A 14189-nucleotide genomic window follows, 5' to 3' on the forward strand; every position below is an offset into this window, starting at 1 on the left:
GGATCCTATAACCATTAAGCCTCCCTGCATTTCCGTGGGCTTAAACGACCCCAAATGGCTTGCGGTTGCGAGCCGACACAAGTCAATCTCCTTGCTATAAATAAAAGATAAAAGCCAACAACGGCAATGGGGCAAAAAACAACAGACAAGCAAAGGTTTTGACTTTTTCAGGAGGCAGCTCATCAATCATTCCAGCTGAGGATCTGCTTTCTAAACCAAGAACGGGATTCTCTTGGTTTATACACGTACTCCTCGACTTAACAACAGTTCGTTTTAGCGACCGTTCGAAGTTAACGACATCACTGGAAAAAAGTAACTTGTGAACATTTTTCACACTTAACGACCGTTGCGGCTTTTCCCCATGGTCATGTGATCAAAATTCAGACGCTTGTCAATTGACTCGTAGTTATGACGGTTGCAGTGTCCCAGGGTCACGTGATCCCCTTTTGCGACCTTCTGGACAAGCAAAGTCAATGGGGGAAGCCAGACTCACTTAACAACCGGGTTGCTAATTTAACAGCTGCAGTGATTCACTTAACAAACGTGGCCAGAAAAGGTAGGTGGATAGACAGACTTGAAACCTTGGCCCTATCTAACAAAATGAAATTCAATGGAGAGAAAAGTAAAGTCTTACAACTTAGACAACAAAGACCAAAAGTACACATATAGACTGAGTGAAACCAGGCTTAATAGTAGCAACTGTGAGAGGGATCTTGAAGTCTTAGTGGACAACCAGCTAAATAGGAGCCAGCATAGTGCAGCAGCAGCTAAAAAAGCCAATGCAATCCTACATTGCATTAACAGAGGGATACAATCAAGATCGAGGGAGGTGCTAATACCACTCTAACACTTTTTAATTGCTTAATTTTAATTTGCTTTTAAAAATGGACTGTTTTAATTAGTATGGGCCAAATTTGTTTAATATGTTTTAATTTGTTTTTAAACTTTATATTGTACGTGTTTTATCTTTGGCTGTTCACCGCCCTGAGTCCTTCGGGAGAAGGGTGGTACATAAATCCAAATAAACCTTAAACCTTAAAACCTTAAACCTATAAAGCCTTAGTAAAGCCACACCTAGAGTACTGCATCCAGTTTTGGTCACCACACTATAAAAAAGAGGTTGAGACTCTAGAAAAAGTGCAGAGAAGAGCAACCAGGATGATGAAGGGACTGGAGGCTCAAACATACGATGAACGGTTGCAGGAACTGGGCCTGGCTGGTCTAGTGAAGAGAAGGACCAGGGGAGACATGATAGCATCTTCCGATATTTGAGGGGCTGCCCCAGAGAGGAGGAAGGGGGTCCAGCTATTTTCCAAGGCACCCGAAGGCCAGACAAGGAAGAATGGATGGAAACTGACCAAGGAGAGATTCAACCTGGAAATAAGGAGAAATTTCCTGACAGTGAGAACAATCAACCCATGGAAGAGAAGTTGCCTTCGGAAGTTGTGGGAGCTTCATCCCTGGAAGCTTTCAAGAAGAGACCGGACTGCCATCGGTCAGAAATGGTCTAGGGTCTGCTTGGGCGGGTGGTGTTGGTGTTGGACTAGATGACCTCCAAGGTCCCTTCCAACTCTGTTAATCTGTATCTGTATTTAGTAGCCAGCAAAGAAGAAAATGACAAAGGAAACACAGATGAGGGGCGGGCAGTTGCTTGCCTGGGATTTCCACTCCCTCCGTTCTAAACCCAGGTTAACAAGTTGCAGCTCCAGTGTTTTGCGAAGCGTCCGATGCCCATAGAAGCGATGGGGCTGGTTTGGTTTCCATGTCAGATTGAAGGGAGAGTTGGGTTCCCGCAAGATACTGAGGTTCAGATGGACCAAGCGTTCGTCCGAGCCAAGCATGTTGTGCGAACCCAGCCGCTAAAAGTGTCCTGAAGAATGTCGGCAGTGGAAAAAAAACAGGAACTTCAGGGACTCCAGCTGAGCAAAGCAACTCTCCTTCTACCAAAGCAGGTATAAGCGCCCCGTCTTCGGCCTCGTCTGTGTTTCACCAGCTCCCCCAAATTTGGATTTCTCCCCTCCGGCTCTCCTCCCTAAACAGCCACAGGAAAGGGCCCCCCTCGGTTGGCCGAGCCAACTTGCAACTCACCAGAGCATCGGGCAGTGGGCATGCTGAGAACGGAGCTTGTGAGGGTTGGTAGGTTGCATACCATAGACATGGTGCTCAGTTCCCCTTCTGGACCATCAAATCTTGTGCAGATGTTCTCCCATCGACAGCTGCTCTGTCTGTCCGTCTTCCTCCCCCTCCCATCCCCAAAATACCCCGCTCGAGGGGGAAAAAAAAATACCGTGGCATTTCTCCGAAGAGACAACCAGACCGGAAAAATAAGTTGGCAGCCCCCATTTCCTGAACCCCCACCCCCTTCTCCCATCACTCCTGTGGTTGGTTAACACTCTGTTGTCTCCTTGTCTCCCCCCCCCCAAACACACCCCCTCCCCGCAACCCCTGCACTCACGATGGACAGGTGACTATCTCCGTGGACGGAATCCTGACCACCACCGGATATACTCAAGAGGACTACACCATGCTGGGCTCGGATGACTTCTTCTATATCGGAGGGAGTCCCAACACGGCAGACCTGCCCGGATCCCCCGTTAGCAACAATTTTATGGGATGCCTCAAGGATGTGAGTTGCCACGGACGGGATGGTTGGGAACCAGGTGGGAAAGGGGAGGCGGTGGGCGGGCGGGATTGAATTTAGTTCTTAGGGGAAGAAGGTTCAGGCAGCATCTCCTCTGCTTGATTCGTCCGCTCTCCACGTTTCTTAGCGCGTTTTTTTTTTTTTTAATTTCACTAATATGTCTTTTTTCAAGAGGCAACTGGACTTTCTGGTTTTTTTCTTTGAAGACGTTTCGCTTCTCACCCGAGAAGCTTCTTCAGCTCTGATTGGATGGTGGGGAACGGAAGGATTGATACTCCTTGCAGACAGCTGGTCATTTGCATTCTTTTACAGGGTCATTGAGGCCACTTGGAGGTTTCTCTGTGTCCTCAGAGTCACCCGTGTGGTGCAAATGGGTGTGGAGCCTTCTTTGGACTGCTGAAAAGGACTGTGTAGTAGACTTGAGATAGACCAGGGGTCTGCAACCTTAAACACTCAAAGAGCCATTTGGACCTGTTTCCCACAGAAAAGAAAACACCGGGAGCCACAAAACCCTTCCCGTGCCTGACTATTTCTTGAGTGGCCACAAAACTAGCATTTATTTATTATTTATTTAGCGTATGACTGGTCACACACAATATTAAAACACTTCAATTTTACAGGTTAAAACAATTAAAACAATTAAAAAAAAAAGCCGTAAGAAAACCTAAGAGGAAAACAGAAAACAAAAACTAGCATATGTAGTTGAATTAAATATTCTGTTTTCTTCTGAAACTTTTCTTTTCTTGGATTTATCCATGGTTGGCCTACCGGGGGTTGAAAAGATCAATAAATCGGGTGTCGCATGTTGGCGGTTGTGACACCTATTTTGAGTGACGGTGAGCCGCAGCAGAGGGGTGAAAGAGCTACATGCGGCCCCGCCCACCCCAGGAGTCTCCATGGCCGGTTTTGGATGCAGCTAAGTGCAGGGCACACGGGGAGGCTCAGGGAGGGCGAAAAACAGGCCTACCGGAAGTTCAGAAGGGCCAGAAATGGGCCCGTTTCCAGCCTCCAGAGGGCCTCCGGAGCCTGGGGAGGTCATTTTCACCTTCCCGGAGGCTCACGGAAAGTCTCCGGAGCCTGGGGAGGGCAAAAACATCCCCTCCCCCACCGTGGTGCAGGAAGCCGACTAGGCCACGCCCACCATGGCCATGCCCACCCAGCAACCAGGCAGAGAACCCCTTGCTAAAATTTTTGAAGCCCACCCCTGATCAGCATGTATGTAGGATGGTTGCCGCATCCTGGGGTCACGTGATCACCTTTTGCTTCACTTAACAACCCTGGCAAAAAAATAAGGTCATAAACATGACAACGGTAATTCTGGCCTCAGTTGCGGTCGTAAGTCAAGGAGTACCCTCAGAAAGCATGTCCGACAGGAGTTTCCTTTTTGGGTATGTAAATAAAGGCAGGGAGCGGTGAGGCGCTTTCAAGCTTGCCAGAGTCCCTTTTCTATAACCCTCTAATAAAAATAGCATTAGCGTTTATAACTGGGGTTTCTTTCTTTCGAGCCTGATCTACCTCGAAGGGCTTACGTCTATGGCACAGTCAACCCTCTTAGCAGCTAGCATGACTGACGGCCATAATTCTGGACCCAGTTATGGTCATAAATCAAGGATTACTTGTTTTAATTTTGTGTGACTGTTTCGTTTGGCGGTAGGATCGTGAATCTCATCTGATTTTTTAAAAATTGGATTTGATGCCTCTTGATTCGGAGACAATATTGCAATGTCAACTGTTCCCTCCCTGTGTGCTTTGTTCAGGCAAGGTCTTCTCCAGCTGGCTGGAACAGCCACGGATGTGATGCCAAACTGGGAAACCCTTCAATCTGTTGGCATCGAGGCCTGCAATGCGGACCTTATTCTGAGTTGAATTCAATTCAACCCAGTGCAACGGACTAGGTCAGGCGTCAGCAACCTGTGGCTCTGGAGCCGCATGTGGCTCTTTCACCCCTCTGCTGCGGCTCCCTGTCACTCAAAATATGCGTCACAACTGCTAATGTGCGACACCCACCGGCACAGAATTTATAGAGCTTCTCAACCCCCAGTAGGCCACCCATGGATAAATCCAAGAAAAGGAAAGTTTCAGAAGAAAACAGAACGTTTCATTCAACTACATATGCTAGTTTTGTGACTGCTCAAGAAATAGTCAAGCACGGGAAGGGTTTTGTGACTCCCAGTGTTTTCTTTTCTGTGGGAAATGGGTCTAAATGGCTGTTTTGAGTGTTTAAGGTTGCAGACCCCTGGACTAATTGATCAAAACTGACCAGGCGATTCAAATTGGACAAAACTGACAATGGCATCAGTGGAGAGGGCCACCGATGATGTCTCTGTTGACGCTGTGGCTTTTCTCCTTTGTCCCAAAGGTGCTTTTCCCAAAGGCAACTACTAAACCTTGCTTTTTCTTTGAAGACGTTTCTCTTCTCATCCCAGAACCTTCTTCATGAACTGAAGAAGCCTCCTGGATGAGAAGTGAAACCTCTTCAAGGAAAAACAAAGTCCGTTTTCCTTTTGAAAAAGCACCTTTGAGACAACCACGATCTGGAATGATTGAGAAGCTCCATCGATGCTTGTCTCCTTCCTTTGTAGGTGGTCTACAAGAACAATGACTTCAAACTGGAGTTGTCGCGCTTGGCCAAGGAAGGAGACCCTAAGATGAAGATCAACGGGGACCTGGTCTTCCGTTGCGAAAACGTCGCCGCCCTCGATCCGGTCACCTTTGAGTCGCCCGAGGCCTACATTTCCCTGCCCAAGTGGAACACCAAGAAAACTGGCTCCATCTCCTTTGATTTCCGGACCACCGAACCCAACGGGCTTCTCCTCTTCAGCCACGGCCGGCTGCAGCCGCCCAAGGAGAGCCGGTCGGAGCGCATGCACAAGGCTGATTATTTCGCCATGGAGCTTCTGGATGGCTACCTTTATCTGCTGCTGGACATGGGCTCAGGGGGCATCAAAATGCGGGCCAGCACCAAGAAAGTGAATGACGGGGAGTGGTGCCACGTGGATTTCCAGCGCGATGGGCGCAAGGGTGGGTATGCCTCCGAGTTGTGCATCGTCGTCTTCCATTCAGCAAAGATACGAGATACGGAGGATTCCGGATCTGCGTACCTTCCGCCGCGCGATTAAGACGTTCCTATTCCATCAAGCTGGCCTGACCTAAACTTTTCCTCTTTTTAAATGGGAATTTTAAATTTGGTTTTAAATTGGGGTTTTAAAATGGTTCAGCCAAATTTATTTAATTTGTTTTATCTCTATTTTAAATTTTGTATTTATATGTTTTATTTTATGGCTGTTCACCGCCCTGAGTCCTTCGGGAGTAGGGCGGTATACAAATTTAATAAAATGAAAAATGTTTTAATACAAATTTAATAAAATGAAAGACGGGCAAGGAAATAGAAGCTGCCGGGTGGGGTCATGCTTCGGGGGTGGGAGGGAGACAAGCATTTTAGTTTCATCTTCCAGACTAGACAACCTTTATGACCGGTTGGGTTTTCCTTTGTCAATATTTACTTACCTGGAGACATTAACAAAGTGACCACAGGCGGGCAAAAAAAGACAGTGGAAGCAGGCGTGACTTCCAACTTTTGACTTCCTGCCAGCTTCCCCATTGACTTGATGGGAAGCTGGCGGGGAGTGTTGTCAGAAACCAGCGTCCTGTGACTGCGGAAGTACTGCAGCCACAGGATTGCCAATGTAGTTGGTACGGAGATCCTTTAAATTTCAACGATATGGGGAGCGGTGGCTCAACTCATTCTTTTAAGTGAGCAGAATTGAGATACCGCGAGTCAAAAATTGTTGCCCTCCGACTCACCATTTTGGCTAAATGAAGGTGACGGACGGACAAACAGACAGACGAGAAAGTCGTAGTAATACATAGATTCACTTTGTCGTATTGGCAGCAGAGCAGAGGGAGTTTGGGAAGAGGCCCCGCTGCCCTTTTTTCTTCCCATTTTGTCTCCGTGTTATTATCAGAGAACTGGAAGGGCTGTTTGGCAGTCACTTAATCTTTTTTTTCTGCATTATGGAAAGGCTGTATCCAGCCGGTTCAGACCAGTTTGGGTGAATCGGATGCTAATTTTACATCTGGTTCGCCGAACTGGTAGTTGCAAAGACTGGCTGGCCCCGCCCTGCCCACCCCTCCCTCCCAGGAGTCTCCACGCGGCCCGTTTTGGATGCCAGGTAAGTGAAGAGCCTGCATGGAGGCTCTGGGAGGGCGAAAAATGGGCGTTCCGGAAGTTCAGAAACAGGCCCGTTTCTGGCCTCCAGAGGGCCTCTGGAGCCTGGGGGAGGCCGTTTTCGCCCTCCCAGAGGCTCAAGGAAAGCCTACGGAGCCTGGGGAGGGCAAAAATGCCCCCTCCGCCATGGTACAGGAGGCCGAATAGGCCATGCCCACCCAGCAACCGGGTAGAGAACTGGTTTATAAAATTTTTGAATCCCACCCCTGACTGTATCCCAAGTGGTGCGGTGGCCCAGAGGTGGAGCTCTCGCCTCACAATCAGGAGGCTGTGAGTTTGATCCTAGGTAAAGGCAGATATTTCTCTCTCTGGGCATGATGAGAAATATATCTGCTGAACAAAACTCCTCATTGGCAACAGGAAGGGCATCTGGCCAGTAAACACTCAGCTCCATTCAGTTGCCCCGGTTCTACCTTGATGCAAGGGATTATGGGGTCATTAAAAGACACCTCCCACACACACAAAAAAGGAAGGCTGTATCCCTCCCTGTCTCCTATTTCATTCAGGATCTGTAGGGATCCCTGGTTTAAAGCCTATTTGCCAGTAAGGTCCTGTGATTTCAACAAGATCTTTGACCGTTCAGTTTCTGATCCAGTAACAGCTCTGGCATAACAAGCATGGTTCATGATAACTCTGGTTAGCTTTGGTGTGGCTTACGATGTCCTTAGGATCCTTGAGGTTGATTAACGGCTGAAGGGATTGTGCAATTACAGAAAGCAGGTGAATTTAATACAGGGAGTCCTTGACTGATGACCACAATTGAGTCCAGAATTTATGTTGCTAAGTGAGACATTAGTTAAGTGAGTTTTGCCCCATTTTACAACGTTTCTTGCCATAGTTGTTAAGTGAATCCCTGCAGTTGTTAAATGAGTAACATAGTTGTTAAGTGAATCCGGTTTCCCCTTTCAGACCTTCTGACGAGCAAAATCCATGGGGAACTCACATTCACTTAACAGCCATGTTACTAACTTAAAAACCGAAGTAATTCCCTTAACAACTGTGGCGAGTGAGATTTGTACAAGGAGGCAAAACGTACCTAGCAAGTGCTCTGCTTCGTAGCAGAAATGTTGGGTTCAAATTGCGGTCGTAAGCCGAGGACTACCTGCAAAGCGTTTTAATTAAGAACAACTTAAAACGAAAACCGTGGCATGTATTCGATGGCATGCAAAATGTTTGAAACTCAAAAATTTTGGGGGGGGACTTGAAATAGGTTGTTGGATCTGTTTCAGAAATGTACATCCCGCAAGTTTTGAGTTTGGACACTTTTGATAAAGAGAAAGCTCCATTCTAACCAGGTGGGATTCAGCCGGTTCGGGCCGGTAGTTAAATTGCTGGCTGGCCCCGCCCCTTCCAGGAGCACCCACGCTCCCCGTTTTTGCACCCAGGAGGCTTCAGGGAGGCCTCCTAGGCCCAAAACGGGGCGCGTGGGGTGTGGTGTGCCCCCCATGGCCCATTTTTACTTCCAGGAGGCTTCAGGGAGGCCTCCTAGGCCCAAAACGGGGCGCGTGGGGTGCGGTGTGCCCCCCAAGGTCCATTTTCACTTCCAGGAGGCTGCAGGGAGGCCTCCTAGGCCCAAAACGGGGCGCGTGGGGTGCGGTGTGCCCCCCATGGCCCATTTTCACTTCCAGGAGGCTGCAGGGAGGCCTCCTAGGCCCAAAACGGGGCGCGTGGGGTGCGGTGTGCCCCCCATGGCCCATTTTCACTTACAGGAGGCTGCAGGGAGGCCTCCTAAGCCCAAAACGGGGTGTGGGGTGTCTGTGCAGTGCGTTCCTCCCCCAGAGCCTGTTTTTGCTCCCAGGGGGTTGCAGGAGGCCGATTGCTGCCTGTCACACACCCCTGGCCACGCCCACCATGGCCACGCCCACTCAGCCAGCCAGAAGGGCAGAGAACCGGTTGTTAAATTATTTGAATCCCACCACTGATCCTAACTTATCAGGCTGTAAAAAGAGATGGCAGGAGATTTGTCCTTTCGAGACTTGCAAGATTCTGTCAATGTAGCCTTACAATAAAGTACTATGACAACCGTCTGCAGGAGCCGCCAAAGAAGCGAATACAATCCTTGGTTGTATAAACAGAGGCATAGAATCAAAATCACGTGAAGTATTAGTACTGCTTTGTAAAGCCTTAGTAAGGGCCACACCTGGAATGCTGCACCCAGTTTTGGTCACCGTATTATTAAAAAAACAAAAATTGAGACTTTGGGAAAAAGTGCAGAGAAGAGCAACTAAGATGATTAAAGGCCTGAAGATTAAAACATAGGAAGAATGGCTGCAGGATTTGAGTTTGGCTAGTCTAGAGAAAAGAAGGACTAGGAGGGACACGATAGCAGTCTTCCAATATTCGAGGGGCTGCCCCAAAGAAGAAGGGGTCAGATTATACTCCAAAGCACCAGAAGGCAAAACAAGAAACAGTGGATGGAAGCTAATTGTAGAGAGAAGCAACTTGGAATAAAGGAGAAACTTCTTGACTGTGAGGACAATTAACCAGTGGAACAGCTTGCCACCGAAAGTTGTGGACGCTCCATCATTGGAGGTTTTTAAGAAGAGACTGGACAGTCACTTGTCTGAAATGGTATAGGGCAGTGATGGCTATCCTTTTTGCCGTCACGTGTCAAAAGCGTGGGGAGCGTGGGGGGGGGGGTGTCGTGCGTGCATGTGCCCACACCCATAATTCAATCCCCTCTCGCCCTGCGCATATGCGCGCGACCCCCTTATCCCCCTCACTTTTGGCACACGATGGCACGGTGGGCCCGGTAGACCCATTTTTCACCCTCCCCAGGCTCCAGAGGCTTTCTTGGAGCCTGGGGAGGGCAAAAAAAACGGCCTTCCCACCCCCCAGAGGCCTTCCGGAGGCCAGAAACGGCTCATTTCCTAGCTTCTGGTGGGCCCAGAAGGCCCAAAAATCAGCTGGACAGCACACGCATGCATGCTGGAGCTGAACTAGGGCAAAGCTCGCGTACCCACAGATATGGCTCAGCATGCCACCTGTGCCATCCCAGGTATAGGGTCTCCTGCTTGAGCAGGGGGTTGGACTCGAAGACCTCCAAGGTCCCTTCCAGCTCTATTCTCATTGATTGATTGTTTCCCATCTGGTCTTCTTGGGAGGCCGACCTCAGTCTTGCAAGTCTGAAAGTACAAATCTCCCCGTCTCTTTTTTATCCCCCGAAAAGTGAAGAGTGGATCCTTTCCAAGTTATTTTCTCCACCCGTTGTTCAGCCGAGGGCTCCTCTCCCTTTTATCCGATTGTCCCCTGTGTTGAACTTGAGCCGTTCTCTCTGCCAGGTTCCATCTCGGTCAACAGCCGCAGCACCCCCTTCCTGGCCAGCGGGGACAGCGAGATCTTGGACCTGGACAGCGAGATGTACCTGGGAGGGCTTCCTGAGAACCGCCTGGACCTCATCCTGCCTCCGGAGGTCTGGACGGCCTTCCTGAACTACGGCTACGTGGGTTGCGTGCGGGATCTCTTCATCGACGGCAAGAGCCGGGACGTGCGCCGCTTGGCCGAGGTGCAGAGTGTCTCCGGCGTCTCCAGCTTCTGCTCCCGGGAGACCCTCAAGCAATGCGGCAGCTCCCCCTGCCACAACGGAGGCCTGTGCCGGGAGGGCTGGAACCGCTTCATCTGCGACTGCTTGGGCACCGGCTACCTGGGCCGACTGTGTGAGAGAGGTGAGGAGGGGGTGGGGTGGGGTGGAGGGTAGGCCACTGCTCTCAGGCTGGGTTCACACAACCTCATGAACTGGGCTTGGTTGAAGTCCGGTGATTGCAATCCCAGGGCAATGATCAGGTCTCGTGGTTAGCTTCCAGTGAATCAAGGCCTTCCTTCCTTCCTTCCTTCCTTCCTTCCTTCCTTCCTTCCTTCCTGCCTGCCTGCCTGCCTGCTTGCCTGCCTGCCTGCCTCATTTCCTCCCTCTTTCTTTCTTTCTTTCTTTCTTTCTTTCTTTCTTTCTTTCTTTCTTTCTTTTTCTTTCTTTCTTTCCCCCTCCCTCCCTCCCTCCCTCCCTTCCTCCCTTCCTGCCTGCCTGCCTCCTTTCCTCCCTCCCTCTTTTCTTGCCCCCTTCCTTCCTGCCTGCATGCCTGCCTGCCTCCTTTCCTCCCTCCCTTTCTTGTCCCCTTCCTTCTTTCCTTCCTTCCCTCCTTCTTTCCTTCCTTCCTTCTTGCCTTCCTTCCTGCCTGCCTGCCTCCTTTCCTCCCTCCCTCTTTTCTTTCCTTCCTTCTTTCCTTCTTCCTTCCTTCCTTCTTCTGTCCTTCCTGCCTCCTTTCCTCCCTCTCTCTTTTCTTGCCCTCCTTCCTTCCTTCCTTCCTTCCCCTTCCTCTCCAATTCTCTCTCTCCTTCCTTCCTTCCTTCCTTCCTTCCTTCCTTCCCTCCCTCCCTCCCTCCCTCCCTCCCTCCCTTTAGTTTAGTGAGTAAGTATATTTTGTGAAGGCAGAAAACAAGGTTGATTGAATAGCCAGGCTGGCATGTTTTGCAAACTCAGCCATTGGGTCGCTTTGGGGTAAAATAACCTCACTTTCCTCCTCTGCACCTGATAGGTAGGTAGAGAGGCAGGTATCCACCCACCATGCTTTGATTTGCCCAAATGTCCTGGAAGGGGGGGGGAGTTCTGGGAGCTGAAGTCCACATGCCTGAAAGTTGCTGATTTAGACCAAAGCATCTGCTTTACTCTCCTCCATTCTTACCTGCCTTGCTTCTCTTCCCTCTCCCTCCCCCCCCTTCCCCCCCACCCCTGGACAGAGGCCACGGTGCTAAGCTACGACGGGAGCATGTATATGAAGATCATGCTGCCCACGGTCATGCACACCGAAGCCGAAGACGTGTCCCTCCGGTTTATGTCGCAGCGAGCATATGGCTTCATGATGGCCACCACCTCCAAGGAATCGGCCGATACTCTTCGCCTCGAGCTGGACGGGGGGCAGATGAAACTCACGGTCAACCTAGGTAACCTGCTGGCCCCCCCTCCTCAGCCTCTAATTCTCTCTGTCCAGGGAGCCACACTGTGAAAACTATATGGTGGGTGGGGCCGTGAACCAGTGGTGGGTTGTTACCAGTTCGCCCCAGTTCGGGCGAATCTGTAGCGGCGGCTGCGGCGTGTGGTTCCGACCACCCGCCCGGACGTCTCAGAAGTGTTGCGTGCGTGTGCGAACGCACGCGCGCACGCAAGCAAACCAGTAGCAAACGAAATTGAAACCCACTACTGGCGTGAACCTCAGAACCCCAATAATTTAATTCCGGCAGAGGAATCTTCAGAAAAAAAACTCCTTTTCACCATTGCAAAATCCACCTGCTCGGGTCCAGATGCAAATCTGCTACACTGGCTTGGAGCCTGATGTGGAAATATTATACTTTTTTGGCTGTTTGTTTTGGAAAAGCCTGCGGTCGCTTGCAAACGCCCCATCTCCAGAGGGGATACTCGTGAGTAAAGGCCCCCTTTCTTAAGGAAGGAGATGCAAAACATTTCAAATTCTCAGTATTTCCACTTCAGAACATCCTGTTTTTTATCCGAAGTTCGTTTTGGATGATTTCAAAAGTGTTTTGAGTCCCAAACAGCTGCGATTCAAGTTCGGGACAGATGTTAGGAGCCTGGATGACCTCCGGGGTAGTCAAAGCAACCGGTCTGAATTGCAAATGTTTTCCGCATTTCTAAGAAAAAACGCTTCCAAATTGGTTCAAAAGTCTCGTTTCACCCAGTTTTCGCTGAACGGGCTGAAAACATTTTCCCTGGGTTGGAGACATTTGGCCACTCCTGTGGGACCAAACACAGGAAGTCCTCGACTTACGACCATAACCGAGCCCAACATTTATGTCGCTAAGTGAGGCATTTGTGAAGTGAGTCTTGACCCCCATTTTACGACCTTCCTTGCCACCATTGCTACAGTTTTTAAAGCGGTAGCACTGGTTGTTAAGTGAATCTGGCTTCCCCATTGACTTTGCTTGTCAGAAGGTCGCAAAAAGGGATCACAGGACCCAGCGACCGTCATAAATATGAGTCAGTTGCCAAGCGTCTGAATTTGGATGACATGACCATTGGGGATGCTGCAATGGTCATAACTAGGGGTGAAATCCAGCAGGTACTGACAGGTTCTGGAGAACCGGTAGTGGAAATTTTGAGTAGTTCAGAGAATTGGCAAATACCACCTCTGGTTGGTCCCAGAGTGGGGCGGGAATGAAGATTTTGCAATATCCTTCCCCTGCCACACCCACCAAGCCACACCACACCCACCAAACCACACCACGCCCACCAAGCCACGCCCACAGAAGTGGTAGTAAAAACATTTGGATTTCACCAATTGTCATAACTGTGAAAAATGGCCATAAGTCACTGTTTTCAGTGTTGTAGTAACTTTGAACGGTCACTAAATGAACTGTTGTAAATCGAGGATTACCTCCAGATGTTCATCCCCCATCAGTGGGAGAGTCAAGTTAACTAAGAGGTGATGGAACACTTCATGCAGGCTAAGGACCAAAGCCTAAGCATCAAAGCCTCACTTACTGGCTGGCAATTCTGTCACTGCAAAGGAATGTGAGAACGACCTTGGAAGAGGGTGGAGGGGAGAGGAGAAATGTTGACTAAGGAACAATCAGATAAAAGGGAGAGGAGCCCTCAGCTGAATAACAGGCAGGGTGGAGGGAAAAACTCGACCCACCCTAAATTTTCAGGTGATAAAAAGAGAGGGAGGAGATTTGTACTTTCAGATTTGCAAGGGAAACACGAGAGATTGAAATCAGTTCTATTTAATCGTAAAGCTGCATTAACATAATCCTGCCAGCCTGAAAGTACAGATCTCCCACTATCTCTTTTTACCACCTATTAGTTAGGATGGATCCTAATCAGGGGTGGGCTTCAAAAATGTTAGCAAGGAGTTCTCTGCCCGGGTACTGGGTGGGCGTGGCCATGGCGGGCATGGCCTAGTTGGCCTCCTGCACTATGGCGGGGAGTGTCGGAGCGTAAATCAGCCCCGTTCCCCGCTGGGGTAATTACACTTGATTAGAGACGGATGGATCTTGTTTTTCCATGCTGTATACTTTAAAGAAAGAAAACCCGAAATATATTCTAAGAAACATTTTATTATAAAGAAATAAAACAAACCTACTAACTACATCGTTACCGGCAAAAGAAAAAGATCAGGAAGTTTCTTCCTTAAACTTGGACATGCGCAGTAGCTCAAAAATCACAAGACAGTCTTATCTCTGTTGCTACAGAAACGTGATAAAGTTCTCTGGCAGGCTACCGTAAGTCAGGATGGACGCTCGGCTGACAAATACATAACGCAGTAACGGAGAGGGGGCGATTTTACTCTCCCCGGGCTCTGGAGGCTTTCCTTG

The 14189-nt window shown here is 49.4% G+C and overlaps 1 protein-coding gene across 1 annotated transcript in view; it reads left to right on the forward strand.

The window, feature by feature from the left end:
* NRXN2 (neurexin 2) overlaps positions 1-14189 on the forward strand; it is a 428827-nt gene that overhangs the window by 163885 nt on the left and 250753 nt on the right. Inside the window, exons 5-8 of the mRNA XM_070951426.1 lie at positions 2465-2626; positions 5224-5662; positions 10151-10534; positions 11601-11804. Coding sequence (XP_070807527.1) covers positions 2465-2626; positions 5224-5662; positions 10151-10534; positions 11601-11804 — 1189 coding nt within the window. The remainder of the gene's footprint in view (positions 1-2464; positions 2627-5223; positions 5663-10150; positions 10535-11600; positions 11805-14189) is intronic.

The sequence above is a fragment of the Pituophis catenifer genome, unplaced genomic scaffold, assembly GCF_029215685.1.
Source record: "Pituophis catenifer annectens isolate HBS135680 unplaced genomic scaffold, rPitCat1.0.hap2 SCAF_10, whole genome shotgun sequence".
Taxonomy (NCBI): Eukaryota; Metazoa; Chordata; class Lepidosauria; order Squamata; family Colubridae; genus Pituophis; species Pituophis catenifer.